The sequence below is a fragment of the Portunus trituberculatus genome, chromosome 4 (genome assembly GCF_017591435.1).
Source record: "Portunus trituberculatus isolate SZX2019 chromosome 4, ASM1759143v1, whole genome shotgun sequence".
NCBI classification, from domain to species: Eukaryota; Metazoa; Arthropoda; class Malacostraca; order Decapoda; family Portunidae; genus Portunus; species Portunus trituberculatus.
The window spans coordinates 5,270,504-5,285,070 of record NC_059258.1 but is presented as its reverse complement, the minus strand read 5'-3'; the positions used below and the strand labels follow the sequence as shown (position 1 = coordinate 5,285,070).

The 14,567-nt window shown below is 41.0% G+C and overlaps 1 protein-coding gene across 1 annotated transcript in view; it reads left to right on the top strand.

Annotated features, from left to right (window-relative positions):
- LOC123512714 (amino acid transporter AVT1B-like) overlaps positions 1-9,002 on the top strand; it is a 13,134-nt gene extending 4,132 nt beyond the window's left edge. The window contains exons 4-9 of the mRNA XM_045269270.1: positions 1,763-1,934; positions 3,164-3,355; positions 4,700-4,941; positions 5,476-5,682; positions 7,217-7,412; positions 8,325-9,002. Coding sequence (XP_045125205.1) covers positions 1,763-1,934; positions 3,164-3,355; positions 4,700-4,941; positions 5,476-5,682; positions 7,217-7,412; positions 8,325-8,487 — 1,172 coding nt within the window. The 3' untranslated portion in view covers positions 8,488-9,002. The remainder of the gene's footprint in view (positions 1-1,762; positions 1,935-3,163; positions 3,356-4,699; positions 4,942-5,475; positions 5,683-7,216; positions 7,413-8,324) is intronic.
- The last annotated feature ends 5,565 nt before the right edge of the window (positions 9,003-14,567 follow it).

Below are 14,567 nucleotides of genomic sequence, written 5' to 3'. Positions count from 1 at the left end.
TAGGTTAGGTTTGGTTAGGTTAGGTTAGGTTTTATACGCTCCCCAGAAATTCCCGAGCAGTACAACAAATATTGGTGGGCTAGTGACACATACCTTTGTTTCAAGGAAGCTGATGTGAGGCAATGTCTCATTTTATACAACACACCACTTTATGTAGATAACTTAATGCAGATATCATAAACATGAGGTTTCCACAGTAATTCATTGTCAATAATTGTACATAAAACTTTGCTTTGTTCAACATGCGTTATGGAGAGGTTATTAAGTTTGATATTAATATTACGAGAGAGAGAGAGAGAGAGAGAGAGAGAGAGAGAGAGAGAGAGAGAGAGAGAGAGAAGGGGTGGTGGTGGTGGTGGTTGAGGATGCGTCAGAAAGGAAGAGGTGTAATGATAATAATAGTAATAATGATAATGATGGTAATGATCATGATAAGAAGTAGAAGAAGAAGAAGAAGAAGAAGTAGAAACAACAGCAACCTCTCTCTCTCTCTCTCTCTCTCTCTCTCTCTCTCTCTCTCTCTCTCTCTCTCTTACATAAGATAAGATTTAATTTATGTTGCTCTCATTCTCCTTCTCGAACTCCTCCTCCTCCTCCTCCTCCTCCTCCTCCTCCTCTTCCTCACAATTATCTCTTCATTTCCTGGAGAAGAGATGGCTTTGAGTCTATCTGCATTCTCCTCTTCTTCCTCCTCTTCCTCCTTCTCTTCCTCCTCTTCCTTAGAATTACAGCATATCCTTGGGGAGTCTATGCTTTTAACACTGTGTCCTCCCTCTCTTCTCTCTAAATCTCTTAAAATCTTCGCTTTTCCTCCTCCTCCTCCTCCTCTTCCTCCTCCTCCTTCTTCTTCAATCCCTTCTCCATTTCATCCTTTATTCCTTCCTTCATCCCTTCCTTCTTTCGTTACTCTATATCTCTCCCTTTCCTTCCTTAGTTACCTTCATCTCCTTTATCCTTCCTTCAGTTTCTCTGTCATTTATTCACTTCATTATCCTTTACTCTCCTTCTTGCACTCCTTCGCTCACTCCTACACTTCCTTCTTTCTTTCTTCACTAGCCAAATTCGTACTCTAACAACCTTATCCTACAGAGTCCTTCAGTATCCTTCATCATCCTTCACTATCTTTTAATCCTTTGTTCACTCCTACACTTCCTTCTTACTTGCTTTACTATTCAAAAATCCTTCGCTTATAACTTCATTCTACAGAGTCCTTCAGTATCCTTCACCATCCTTCTCTAGCTTTCATTTATTCCTTCGTTCATTCCTATACCTTCTTTTTGCTTCCTTCACTATTCAAAATCCTTCGCTTATAACTCATTCTACAGTCCTTCAATCAATATCCTTCACCATCCTACAGAGTCCTTTAGTATACTTCACCATCCTTCACTATCTTTCCTTTATGCCTTCGTTCACTCCTACACCTCCTATTTACTTCCTTCACTATTCAAAATCTTTTCCTTACAATCTCATCCTACAAAGTCCTTCAATCAATATCCTTCACCATCCTTCACTATCTTTCATTCATATCTTTGTTCACTCTTATATTTCCTTCTTACTTCCTTCATTATTCAAAATCCTTCACTAACAACCTCATCCTACAAAGTCCTACAGTATCCTTCACTATCCTTCACTATCTTTCATTCATTCCTTCACTAACTCCTACACCTCCTTCTTACTTGTCAACATCCTTCCATAACAACCCCATGTAACAGAGTCCTTCAATATCCTTCACCATCCTTTTTAACTTCACCCACTTCTGCAGGATGGCTGGGGATTATTATGATGCTGCTGTTCTGCATGAGTGTGGCCTTTGTGGGGACGAGGCTAGGCAGAAGCTGGGTTATCCTGGAGGAGAGGTGGCCGCAGGAGTACCATGGAGGCGTGAGGCAGCCTTACATGGACATAGCAGAGAGGTCATTAGGATATGTGGGCAGGTGAGTGAGTCAGTCTTGCAATAGGAATATGATAGTTTGTCTACTCTAAAATAGCTCCTTGGTTAACGCAGTGTAGTTTAATTGGTGATGTGATTGGTTTGGTGTGAATGATGCTTGTTTTTTTGTTGATCACCACACTTACAAGATCTGACACACACACACACACACACACACACACACACACACACACATATTAACTCACCCTTCCTCCTTTCCACACATTTCAGACAGAGATTCAAAATACATTCATTCATCATCTTTTCCACCACCATACATTTCACACAGACAACCACTAAAACACACCCACTAGATCAACATTCCTCTTTCTGTACACTTCCAGACAGACAGCCACTCAAAACACACCCACTAGCCCATTATCTTTTCAAGCCCAAACACTCACCAAGTAAATAGTCCTTTCTTGGTACACATTTCAGACAGACAGACATTCAAACATTCAAAACACACTAGTTAACTCGATATCTTTCCCATCATCACACATTTCTGATAGATGACCATTCAAAACATACTTACTAACGAAATATTCCCTCCTGTCACTTATATTTCAGACAGAGAGCCATTCAAAACACACCAAATAACTCCTCATATTTTCTACCCTCACTTTTCAGACAGAGATTCAAAACACACCCAATAACTCAATGATATTCCCTTTCTTTTCACTTCCATTCAAAACACAACCAGTAACTCTTCATCTTTCCCATCCCACATACTTACTATTTTCTCGACATACATTTCAGACAGACAGAGATTCAAAACACGCTCATTAACTCAATAATATTTCCCTATCCATACACTTCAAGACGGACAGCCATTTAGAACACATCCACTAACTTTCCTAGCCAACATACTAACTTCTTGGTATACATTTCAGAAAGACAGAGATTCAACACACACCCAATAACTCAATAATATTTCTTTTTTACCATACACTTCAAGACGGACAGCCATTTAAAACACAGCCACTAACTTTTCATCTTTCCCAGCCCACATACTTACTAACTTCTCGACTTACATTTCAGACAGACAGAGATTCAACACACACCCAATAACTCAATAATATTTCTTTTTCCATACACTTTAAGACGGACAGCCATTCAAAACACATCCACTAACTTTCCTAGCCAACATACTAACTTCTTGACATACATTTCAGACAGATAGCCATTCACAACACACAGTAACTGAACACGCCCTCCTGTGTACACTTCCAGACAGATAGCTATGTGGTCAGTGGTTCTCAATCTCTACGGGAGCACGACAGTTCACATCATTCTAATCTCCCAAATGCTGGCAGCCGTCGTGCAAGCAGAGACTGACTTTTGCCTGACCAAATGCCACGTTATCCTCATCGTGGGCTTCTGTCTCATCCCCCTCACGTGGCTAGGATCGCCTAAAGACTTCTGGTGAGTGAGGGAAAGAGTAGAGAGAGAGGAGAGCATGTTTGTATGTGTGGTTTCATCATGAGTCTGTTTCAGGATTTTGGTGTGTGAAATTGTCTTGGGGAGAGTGAGTGTGCAAGTGAGAGGGAGAGGACAGGAAGAGGGTGGCTTACATATTGTCAAAGGTGAATGTATAAAAAAGATAAAAGGAAGTAAGAGATGGAGGGGAGGAGGATAATGGAAGGCAGACGAAAAAGTAAATACAAAGAGGATGAAGAGAGAAGGAGGAGGAGGAGGAGGAGGGAGGAGGAGGAAGAAGAAGAGGAAAGAGAGGAGGAAAGAAGAGAAAGAGAGGAAAGGAAAGAGAGAGAGAGAGAGAGAGAGAGAGAGAGAGAGAGAGAGAGAGAGAGAGAGAGAGAGAGAGAGAGAGAGAGAGAGAGAGAGAGAGAGAGAGAGAGAGAGAGAGAGAGAGAGAGAGAGAGAGAGAGAGAGAGAGAGAGAGAGAGAGAGAGAGAGAGAGAGAGAGAGAGAGAGAGAGAGAGAGAGAGTCCCTTTAATTCTTACTAATAACAATTTTTTTGGTGGGAGAGGTAGCGTTATCACAAATCTTTCCTTTATCACATAACCTTTAATTTCTTATTGATATTTTCCTATGCTAGTTTCCTCTCCCTTGCTGACCCTTGCTATGTCTTAACACTCTAACAGGTAGGCCTCAGTACTGGCTGATAGTCTTGGTGGCATTTCAACCTCCTTACCTTCACCAGCTCTGATCAATTCCTCATTAACCGTACTTTCTTGCACTAAATTTCTTATCTTTGAAAACATACCAGCTTTTTTTCATTTATTTATTTATTTATTTATTTTATTTTTTTTTTTTACATTCCAACAGGCAGGTGACTATTACATAATTCTTACCTTTTTACACAAGTTTTTCTATCGTAAGCTTTGAAAACTCAGCCTCCCTTTACATTCCAACAGGTAGGCTTATATAGTGAGAATAGCTATTACATGTGGTGGCAGCAGTGGGATCATAATTCTTCCCATTTTACAGAAGCTCTCCTGTTGTAACCTTTAGAAATGTACGGTCTCTATATTCTACCAGGCAGGCTTATTTAATGACAGTAGCTACTATATATGGTGGCAACGGTGGGATCATAATTATTATCTTTTTATGGAAACTTTCCTGTCCTAACCCTTATAAACGCATGGTAGTATTGAAGAGGTTAAAAAAAGCACAATCCCTCTTTACATTCCTTCAAGCAGGGTTATATAGTGGCAGTGGCTATTACATACGGTGGCAGCGGTGGGATAATAATTTTAACCTTTTCACACAAACTTTCCTATCAGTCTTTCTTTCCATTTCATCAGGCAGGCGTCAATACTGGCAGTGGTGGCGACGCTGATGGCTGTGGTGGTGATAGTGGTGCAAATATTCCTCAGTGAAGATACTCTGGATCCACCACAGTACTCAAACCCAACCGTGGCGTCCTTCTCTTTAGGGTTTGGGTCGATACTGTTTGCCTTTGGGGGAGCAGCTGTCTTCCCCACCATCCAGAACGACATGTCTGATCGCTCGCAGTTTTGGAAGAGTGTTATCATTGGGTTCAGCGGTGAGTGAGTGAGTGAGTGAGTGAGTGAGTGAATGTGTGTGTGTCTGTGAGTGAGTGTGTGTGCGTCTGTGTATCTATCATTCCATCTACTTCTTTTCATTGCAACTTTAATGACAGATTAACAACATATCCACATTAACAAGAACATAAATAAATACGATCCCTGTCGGCTCGGAAAATAATAATGGCGAGAGAGATCAAAGCGTTTTTAATACCAGCTTTTTTCTATAAATTGTGGGCTTATCTTTATAATTTCCAGAGAGGCATTCATACTCTTTTTTTGGCATCATCTACTTACCTTAGTCCCTTCAATAATGAGACACATTTTCACATTGAGATTTATGTCCGATTAGACCATTTTTTTTTACATTAGGAACGATCTATGGAGGTCAGAAGATTAATGGCCAGAGTCTTCACTATTTTGATTCCCTACATGAGTTTCTGAAGCTGTATAAAATCACCAAATAGTAAGCAGAATGAATATGGAAACGCGTTATGGTACTGAAGGGGTTAATAATGACTTAATTCCAACAGGTATACTCTCTCTTTACCTTCCCGTGGCCTTGGTTGGGTACATCGAGATAGGAGATGCAGTGGACAGCAATATCCTCCTGAGCGTTGGCATAACAAACATAGTGGTGGTGGCAATAGCGATGGAGATAATCAACCTTCTTTGCACCTTCATCATCAGCTCAAACCCGGTGTTCCAGTCCATTGAGGAGGTGTTCAGGGTGCCCAAACGTGAGTGAGGGACTATGTGTGTGTGTGTGTGTGTGTGTGTGTGTGTGGGTGGGTGGGTGGGTGTGATTGAGGGAAGTTAGGAAAGGAATGAAGGAAGGAAAGGAGAAAAAAGTTGGTGAATGAGTGAAATATTTTAGGACAGAGTGAGTGAGTGAATGGGTGAGTGAGAGAAGTAGTAAAATGACAAAGTAGGTGAGTGAGTGAGTGAGTGAGTGAGTGAGTGAGTGAGTTAAGGACAAAATGAGAATATAAGTGAAAGAATGATTAAATGAGTAAATGAATAAATTAAAAGAACAGAATGAGAAAAATGAGTACAAATGAATAAGTGAAAGAATAAGTAACTTTAAGCATATATTGAATGTGTGTGTGTGTGTGTGTGTGTGTGTGTGTGTGTGTGTGTGTGTGTGTGTGTGTGTATGAGTGAGTGAGTGTACGTATAAGGCCATAAAAAGAAAATTAATTAAAGAATAAGGCTTTTAATTATAGATTGAGTGAGTGAGTGAGTGAATGAATGAGTGAGCGTACCATGAGAGAGTGAGTGACCGAGTGAGCGAGCGAGTGAGTGAGTGAGTGTACCATGAGAGAGTGGGTGTAGGGAACCATTGGCGCATAAATGAGGACTAAACGGAGAGGCTTAATGGATTGGCGTGGGCTCATAAAGGCTAGGAACTGATGCCACGATGAGAGAGAGAGAGAGAGAGAGAGAGAGAGAGAGAGAGAGAGAGATGTACATTATAAAACATTCCTTCTCAGTTCCAAAAAAGCAAAACAAAACAAACTCAAAATATAAAACACCATTAATCTCACTTCGCAAAAAAAAAAAGAAAAAAAATAGAATAAGTGAAAAAAAAACAAAGAAAAAAAATTAAATGAAAAGAAGAGAAAGAAACGATTAATAAACATTCCTAAAACATTCGTAGCTCAACCAAATCATTCGTCCACCTTCTCTTCCACATAAAACCTTCTTAAACATTCCTATATGAACACTCCACCCTCTCCTGTGCTGTTCTGTCCTCCTGTGCTGCCCTGCTTCCCTCATAATGTGCTAATATGTCTCCCTGTGCTGTTCTGTCCTCCTGTGCTGTCCTACCTCTCTTATTCTGTGCTGTTGTGTCTCCCTGTGCTGTTCTGTTCTCTGTGCTGTTCTACCTCTCTTATTCTGTCCTGTTCTGTCTTCTTGTGTTTTCTTGTTTTCTTGTGCTGTCCTGTCTTCCTGCGCTGTCCCACCTCTTTATTTTGTGCTGTTGTGTCTTCCTGTGCTGTTCTACCTCTCTTATTCTGTGCTGTCCTGTCTTCCTGTGCTTCCTTGCCTCTCTTATCCTGTGCTTTTCTGTCTTCCTGTGCTATTTTGTCTTGTGCTATTCTGTGCTGTGCTTCCTTGCCTCTCTCATAATGTGCTATTCTACCTTCTTGCACTGTCTTGCCCCAAACAAACTAGTAAGGATCTCAGGGCATGTTCCTGTTTGGCCTTCCTTTGTGTTCCTTTTGTATTCTTTTGTATTCCTTTGTATTCCTTTGTATTCTTCGCTTCCAGGTTTCGGTCCACGTCGCGTCGTGTTGAGAACTGCAATGGTGTTAGTCCAGATGGTGATTGGTTTGGCTGTTCCTAACTTCGACAAGATTCTTAACCTGATTGGCGGGTCCCTCATCACACTGTGCACCTTTGTCTTGCCGCCTGTGATGTACATGAGACTTGTGGAGGACAGAAGTGACAAGTCCTGGCCGCAGAGGTGAGGTGTGTGTGTGTGTGTGTGTGTGAGTGAGTAGGAGGGTGTTTAGGTTTTGCATCGTGTTTTGAATCGCCTTTTCTTTCTTTTCTGTTTTTATTTCTTAGTTCCTGCCGTGAACTCGCTGACAAGCTGAAAATTGTGTTTGTTTTGTATGTGTGTGTTTTAAGAATTGCCTGTTTTCTATTTCGTCCTCTTCCTTTTTTTAGATAATGAACTCGATAACTTTTTTTTCATGTGTACGCTTCTCAATATTTCCAACTTTGTATTCGCTTGGCACTGGTTTTCTCTCTCCTCCTTGATTTCACTTCCATTTCTTTACTTTACTCATTCAATCCTCACCTTTTTTCTGCTTCGTAACAAAAAAACAACAACAACACAGTATTTCCAACCACCTAACCTTTTTCTCACCAATCTCACCTCCTCTCTCCCTCCAGAACGATTTTGTGTGTGAGAAAGTTTAACTGATAGATAATAACAGGAATTTATTTACGTTTTTGTCTATATTTTCTCAGTTTTTTCCTTCTTAAACAAAAGTATATATTATTCTAACTATCTTACACCTTTCCTCACAAATTCCACCTTTTTCGTCTCACCTAAACGATTTTTTATGTGAGAAAGTTTACCTGATAGAGAATGACAGGAATTTATTTACCTTTCTGCTTTTTCTCTTGCCTAAATAACAAAAAAACTATCATTCAAACCATCTAATATAGTTTTTCTCACTAATCCTACCTTTTCCTTCCCACCAGAACGATTTTGTGTGTGAGAAAGTTTACCTGATAGAAAACAACAGGAATTTATTTATGTTTCTGTCTAACTTTCTCACTTTTCTCGTGTGTAAACAAAAAACCTATATTATTCTAACTATCTTACACGTTTTTCTCACCAATCTCACCTTCTCTCCCCCTTCAGAACGATTCCTTTGTGGGAGAAGGTTTACCTGATAGAGATCATCTGCGTGGGGCTGTGTGGGGGAATCTTATCCACAATCACCTCCGCATACGAATTAATAAACCCAACGGGGGAAGGTGACGTCTCCTGTTTCTCGAGCTTCAGTAAGTGTGGGGTCGAGTAGGACAGATTAGCATGTGTCAGTGTCCGTGTATGTGTGTTCAGAACTCTGGTGCTCTCTGGTGCTGTGTGTTAAGGACGTGTTATGAGAAAGACAAGATTTTTAAAGGAATTGTAGTTATAACTCGTATGCGTTAGGAACGCTGAAAGAGTTGTGTGGCAAGAAATGTTTGTGGTCATAATTCCGTTGGGTGTGTGTGTGTGTGTGTGTGTGTGTGTGTGTGTGTGTGTGTGTGTGTGTGTGTGTGTGTGTCTGTGTTTGCAAGGGGAAAGCGGAAGAAGATGAGTTTTTGTAAGATCAGGTATCAGGAAGAGTGAAGAAAGAAGGAGGAGGAGAAGGAGAAGGAGGAGGAGGAACAGGAGGAGGAAGAGAAAAAGACGGATAAAAAATACTTGAGCGTGTGGGGTGAAAGTTGAGGAGCAGGAGGAGGAAAGAGGGAAGATGAGAAGGACGAGATGGAGAAAGGTTAAGAAAACAGAGAAGAAAGAAGGAGGAGGAGAAAGAAAGAATGATGGAATTGAAGAAGAAGAAAGGAGAAAATAAAGAAGAATAAGGAGAATAAGAAAGACAAGGCATACAAGATGAAGAAAAGTAAGAAAAAAGAGAAAAGAACAAGAAGGAGGAAGAGAAAGAAAGGATAAAAGAATTGGAGAAGAAGAAAGAAGAAAACAAAGAAGAATAAGGAGGATAAGAAAGACAAGGCATACAAGATGAAGAAAAGTAAGAAAAAATGAAAAGAACAAGAAACAGAAGATTGAAAAAGAGAAAAGACAAGAATACGAAGAAGAAACAGGACAAGAGAGAAGAAAGAAGAGGAGAGGAAGAAAAAAAAAGGTACAAATAATTTTTCCCTGGTTCGCCACTCAGATTCACTCACTTCTCATTAATGGACACGTTCACTCCGCTCCTCATTCATCCTTCACTTATTTGAACTCAATATTGACTCATTTCATTACTTTTTTCCCTTCCTAACTTAACAAATGATTTTTTCTCTGGTTTGTTTAGTGAGTACAGTTTGTTCACCATAACTTTCATTAATTGTGACATTCTAGTATCATCATCATTCATCTGTTGTCCATTCCTCACCCTTACTAGTCTCATTCATCATCCACGCAAGGCTTATCTGTGTAGATGTGTCAGGGAATCTATCTTTACCTAACTTCACTGACAACCTCATTTAACTAACCCAATCTGTCCTTGTATTAACCTCTTCAGTACCATGACGCGTTTCCATTTTCATTCTGGTGACTATTTGGTGATTTTATACAGCTTCAAAAACTTATGTGGGGGTTAAAACAGTGAGGACTCTAGCTATTCATCTTTTGACCTCCATAGACCCTTCCTGATGTAAATAAAATGGTCTAATCGTACCCAAAACACAAGGTAGAAATGCGTCCCAGTACGGAAGGGGTTAAGCATTATTGACGCATGGCTTGCCTGTGTAGAATTGTTAGGTAATTCATTATACCCCAACGACGTATTGTAACCTCACCTCACCTCACCTAACCCAACCTAACCTAACCTAATCCCAACCTAACCCAACCTAACTCAACCTAACTCAACTTAACCTAACCGAACCTAACCCAACCTAATTCAACCTAACCTAACCTAACCAAACTTAACCTAACCTAATCCAACCAGAACCTACCTAACCCAACCTAACCTAACCAAACTTAACCTAACCTAACCTAACCTAACTTAACCTAACCTAACCTAACCTGACCTAACCTAACCTAACCTGACCTTTCTGTAGTACTTTTTCGTGAATGATAGAACCTGTTTTCTGAACGTAAACTTAACTTTTCTGTAGAACCAAACTAAACCTTTTTGTAGAACGTCTAATACAGTATTTACTAAACCATTCTTAACCTTTTTGTAGAACCTTAATTGAACTTTTTAATCTGTGAAACATTTGATAGAACCCTTATGACCTTTCGGACACACACACACACACACACACACACACACACACACACACACACACACACACACACACACACACACACACACACACACACACACACACACACACACACACACACACAAACCAGACAAAAAGAACAAGAGCAACAGGGTTTAATTAAAAGTTTTTACCTTCGTTTCAGAGACAATACACACACATGAACAGCGAGGTGTGGGAATGTTGGAGCCAGATATTTAAACTATTCCCTTTTCCTAACTGTTGTTTTGTGTTAGCCAGTAAAACATTGGGAGAGGATGTCGGGTGGGAGAGAGAGGAGAGGGAGGAGAGGGAGGAGAGGGAGGAGAGGAGAGGTGGGAATAGATGGGTGAACTAGAACAGGTAAATGGATAGATTGGTAAATAGATAGGGTGAGAATTAATGGGTTCAAGATTGATAGGGTTTAAGGAAGAGAAAGAAAGGAACTGGTTTTCAAAAGAGAGAGAGATGAAAAATTAAAGAATGAAAAACAAATAAATGCTTAGTGATGGAAAGAAAAGTAGACAGATAGATAGATAAATAGATAGATAGATAGAAAGGAAGATAGAAAAATAGATAAATAGATACTTCCGTCTCTTCTGAAAATAGATATAGAAGAAGTTTTGAATCTATCATAGTGTACCTGCAAAACTCAATCAAGAAAGAAAACAAACAAACTTACCTCCATGCAAAGGAAGAAGAAAAGTTTTGAATACACGTTTAAAATTTCCCTTTTCTTATGGCTTCACCTTCCTGAGAGAGAGAGAGAGAGAGAGAGAGAGAGAGAGAGAGAGAGAGAGAGAGAGAGGGGAAAAGACATTAGTTTATTCTATTTTCTTACCCTCTCTCAGTCAGTCAGTCAGTCAGTCAGTCAGTCAGTCAGTCAGTCAGTCAGTCAGTCAGTCAGCCAGCCAGCCAACCAGCAAGTCAGTAAGTCAGTCAGTCAGTCAATCAGTCTGTCAGTCAGTCAGTCAGTCACTCGCTCATTCTCCCACTTACACAACCAGAGAGAGAGAGAGAGAGAGAGAGAGAGAGAGAGAGAGAGAGAGAGAGAGAGAGAGAGTTTCTGTAAGGCGCCACAACGTTCACGAGCATTGCATAGTGGAGCGTGTGGGGCGTTGGAGCGTGAGGGAAGGAGTGTGGCGAGCATTTGGGGCGGTCACGAGCAGAGCAAGATACAATAATTGTCAATAGTTTCGTTGTGTTGTGTTTTTTCTGTGTTTCTGTTTGGTGACGTTTGACAGGCTGGGAAGGTTAAGACTGTCAGTATTTTGTGTGTGTGTGTGTGTGTGTGTGTGTTACCTGCGCGCTCCCAACCCCCACCCTTTATCAACACTACCCCTATCCCTCCAGACTCCATCGCCATCATGAAGCAAACCGTTACTGCGCTGAACTGAACACCGACTGCATGTATTTCGAAGCGTTTTGTTTTTGCATGAAGATTATTGTACTGCACTTCCAAAACCCACAGAGATGGTTTGCAGAGTTCTCATTATTAGGTTTTTTCTGATGATGCTTATTCCTTATCGTAAAATTTTTGGTTGGCAAATCTGCAAATGTAAAGTGGAACCATTTTATCCATAATGCTGTTTCACTAAGTAACGCCAAAAATTAATGACTTAAGACTGTCAGGAGGTTAGCGCTTAGGCTGTCAGTATTTATGGCTTAAGACTGTCAGAGTTTATGGCTTAAGACTGTCAGTATTTATGGCTTAAGACTGTCAGGGATTATGGCTTAAGACTGTCAGGGTTTATAGCTTAAGACTGTCAGGGTTTATGGCTTAAGACTTTCAGTATTTATGGCTTAAGACTGTCAGGATTTATGGCTTAAGACTGTCAGGGTTTATGGCTTAAGACTGTTAGGATTTATGGCTTAAGACTCAGTATTTATGGCTTAAGACTGTCAGGATTTATGGCTTAAGACTGTCAGGGTTTATAGCTTAAGACTGTCAGGATTATGGCTTAAGACAAGAGGGAAACAATGCAGTTCAAGACATTTTTCCCTTTATTTCAGCTGTCCCTTTGACCTGCACGGGAACTGGCATTCAAGTGGGTCTTTTTTTATATATTTCTTGTTACCCTTGGCCTTTTCCCATCCTAAGTAAACAAACCGTCATCTCACTTTTATTTACTTCAAATGTTGTTTCTCCTTCACTTTGTCTATCAACCGGAAATTTAGAAGCAGGTTTAGTAGTCTCTCGATCACAGCCAGGAGGAACGCGTCATCCCATCTCCCTTGTCGATAGAAGGTTTTCCACACTGCTTCCTATCTACACGTGGCAGGCTCTCCGTAACACATTTCTACCTGTTACTACTACTACTACTACTACTACTACTACTACTACTGCTGCTGCTGCTGCTGGTAGTGCTGTTGCTACGGCTGCTACTTTCTTTTTTTTTTTTTTTTTTTACGTAGGGAAGAGGGCCAGCCAAGGGCAAAAAAAAGAAAGTTAGAAAAAATCCCACTTGAGCGCTGGCTCTCCAAAGAGTACAAAAAGTGCCAAAACCGTCAGCCAGAATTAGGGGAGCAAATGCCTCGATACCTCCCTCTTAAAAGAAGACAAGTTGTAGGAATTGGAAATACAGATGCAGGGAGGAGTTCCAGAGTTTACCAGTGAAAGGGATGAATGATTGAGCGTACTGGTTAACTCTTGCATTAGCGAGTTGGACAGAATAGGGATGAGAGGAAGAAGAAAGCCTTGTGCAGCGTGGCCGCAGGAGGAGGGAGGCATGCAGTTAGCAAGATCAGTAGAACAGTTACCATGAAAATAGCGATAAAATATAGAAAGGGATGCAACATTTCGGCGGTGAGAAAGAGACTGAAGACAGTTAGTCAGAGGAGGGAGTTGATGAGACGAAGAGCTTTCGATTCCACCCTATCAAGCAAAGCTGTGTGACTGGAACCCCCAAACATGCGAAGAGTACTCCATACAGGGACGGATAAGGCCCTTATACAGAGTAAGCAGTTGGAGGGCGAGAAAAACTGTCGGAGACGCCTCAGAACACCTAACTTCATAGAAGCTGTTTTAGCAAGAGATGAGATGTGAAGTTTCCAGTTAAGATTATGAGCAAAGGACAGACCGAGGATATTCATTGTGGAAGAGGAGACAGTTGAGTGTCATTGAAGAAGAGGGATAGTTGTCTGGAAGGTTGTGTCGAGTTGATAGATGGAGGAATTGAGTTTTGAGGCATTGAAAACTACTAGATTTTCTCTGCCCCAATCGGAAATCTTAGAAAGATCGGAAGTCAGGCGTTCCGTGGCGTCCCCGCGTGATCTGTTGATTTCCTGAAGGGTTGGACGTCTCTGAAAGAACGTGGAAAGATGTAGGGTGGTATCATCAGCGTAGGAGTGGATAGGGCAAGAAGTTTGGTTAAGAAGGTCATTAATGAATAATAGAAAGAGAGTGGGTGACAGGACAGAACCCTGAGGAACACCACTATTAATAGGTTTAGGAGAAGAACAGTAGCCGTCTACCACAGCAGCAATAGAGCGGTCGGAAAGGAAACTTGAGATAAAGTTGCAGAGAGAAGGATAGAAGCCGTAGGAGGGCAGTTTTGAAATCAAAGCTTTATGCCAGACTCTATCAAAAGCTTTTGATATGTCTAACGCAACAGCAAAAGTTTCACCGAAATCTCTAAAGAGGATGACCAAGACTCAGTAAGGAAAGCCAGAAGATCACCAGTAGAGCGACCTTGACGGAAGCCATACTGGCGATCAGACAGAAGATTGTGAAGTGACAGATGTTTGAGAATCTTCCTATTCAGGATAGATTCAAAAACTTTAGACAAGCAAGAGATTAAAGCTATAGGACGGTAGTTTGAGGGGTTAGAACGGTCACCCTTTTTAGGAACAGGCTGAATGTAGGCGAACTTCCAGCAGGAAGGAAAGGTAGAAGTCGATAGACAAAGTTGGAAGAGTTTGGCCAGGCAAGGTGCAAGCACAGAAGCACAGTTTTTGAGAACAATAGGAAGGACCCCATCAGGTCCATAAGCCTTCCGAGGGTTTAGGCCAGCAAGGGCATGGAAAACATCATTACGAAGAATTTTGATTGTAGACATGAAATAGTCAGAGGGAGGAGGAGAGGGAGGGACAAGGCCAGAATCGTCCAAGGTGGAGTTGTGAGTGTGGTGTTCCACAGATTGAA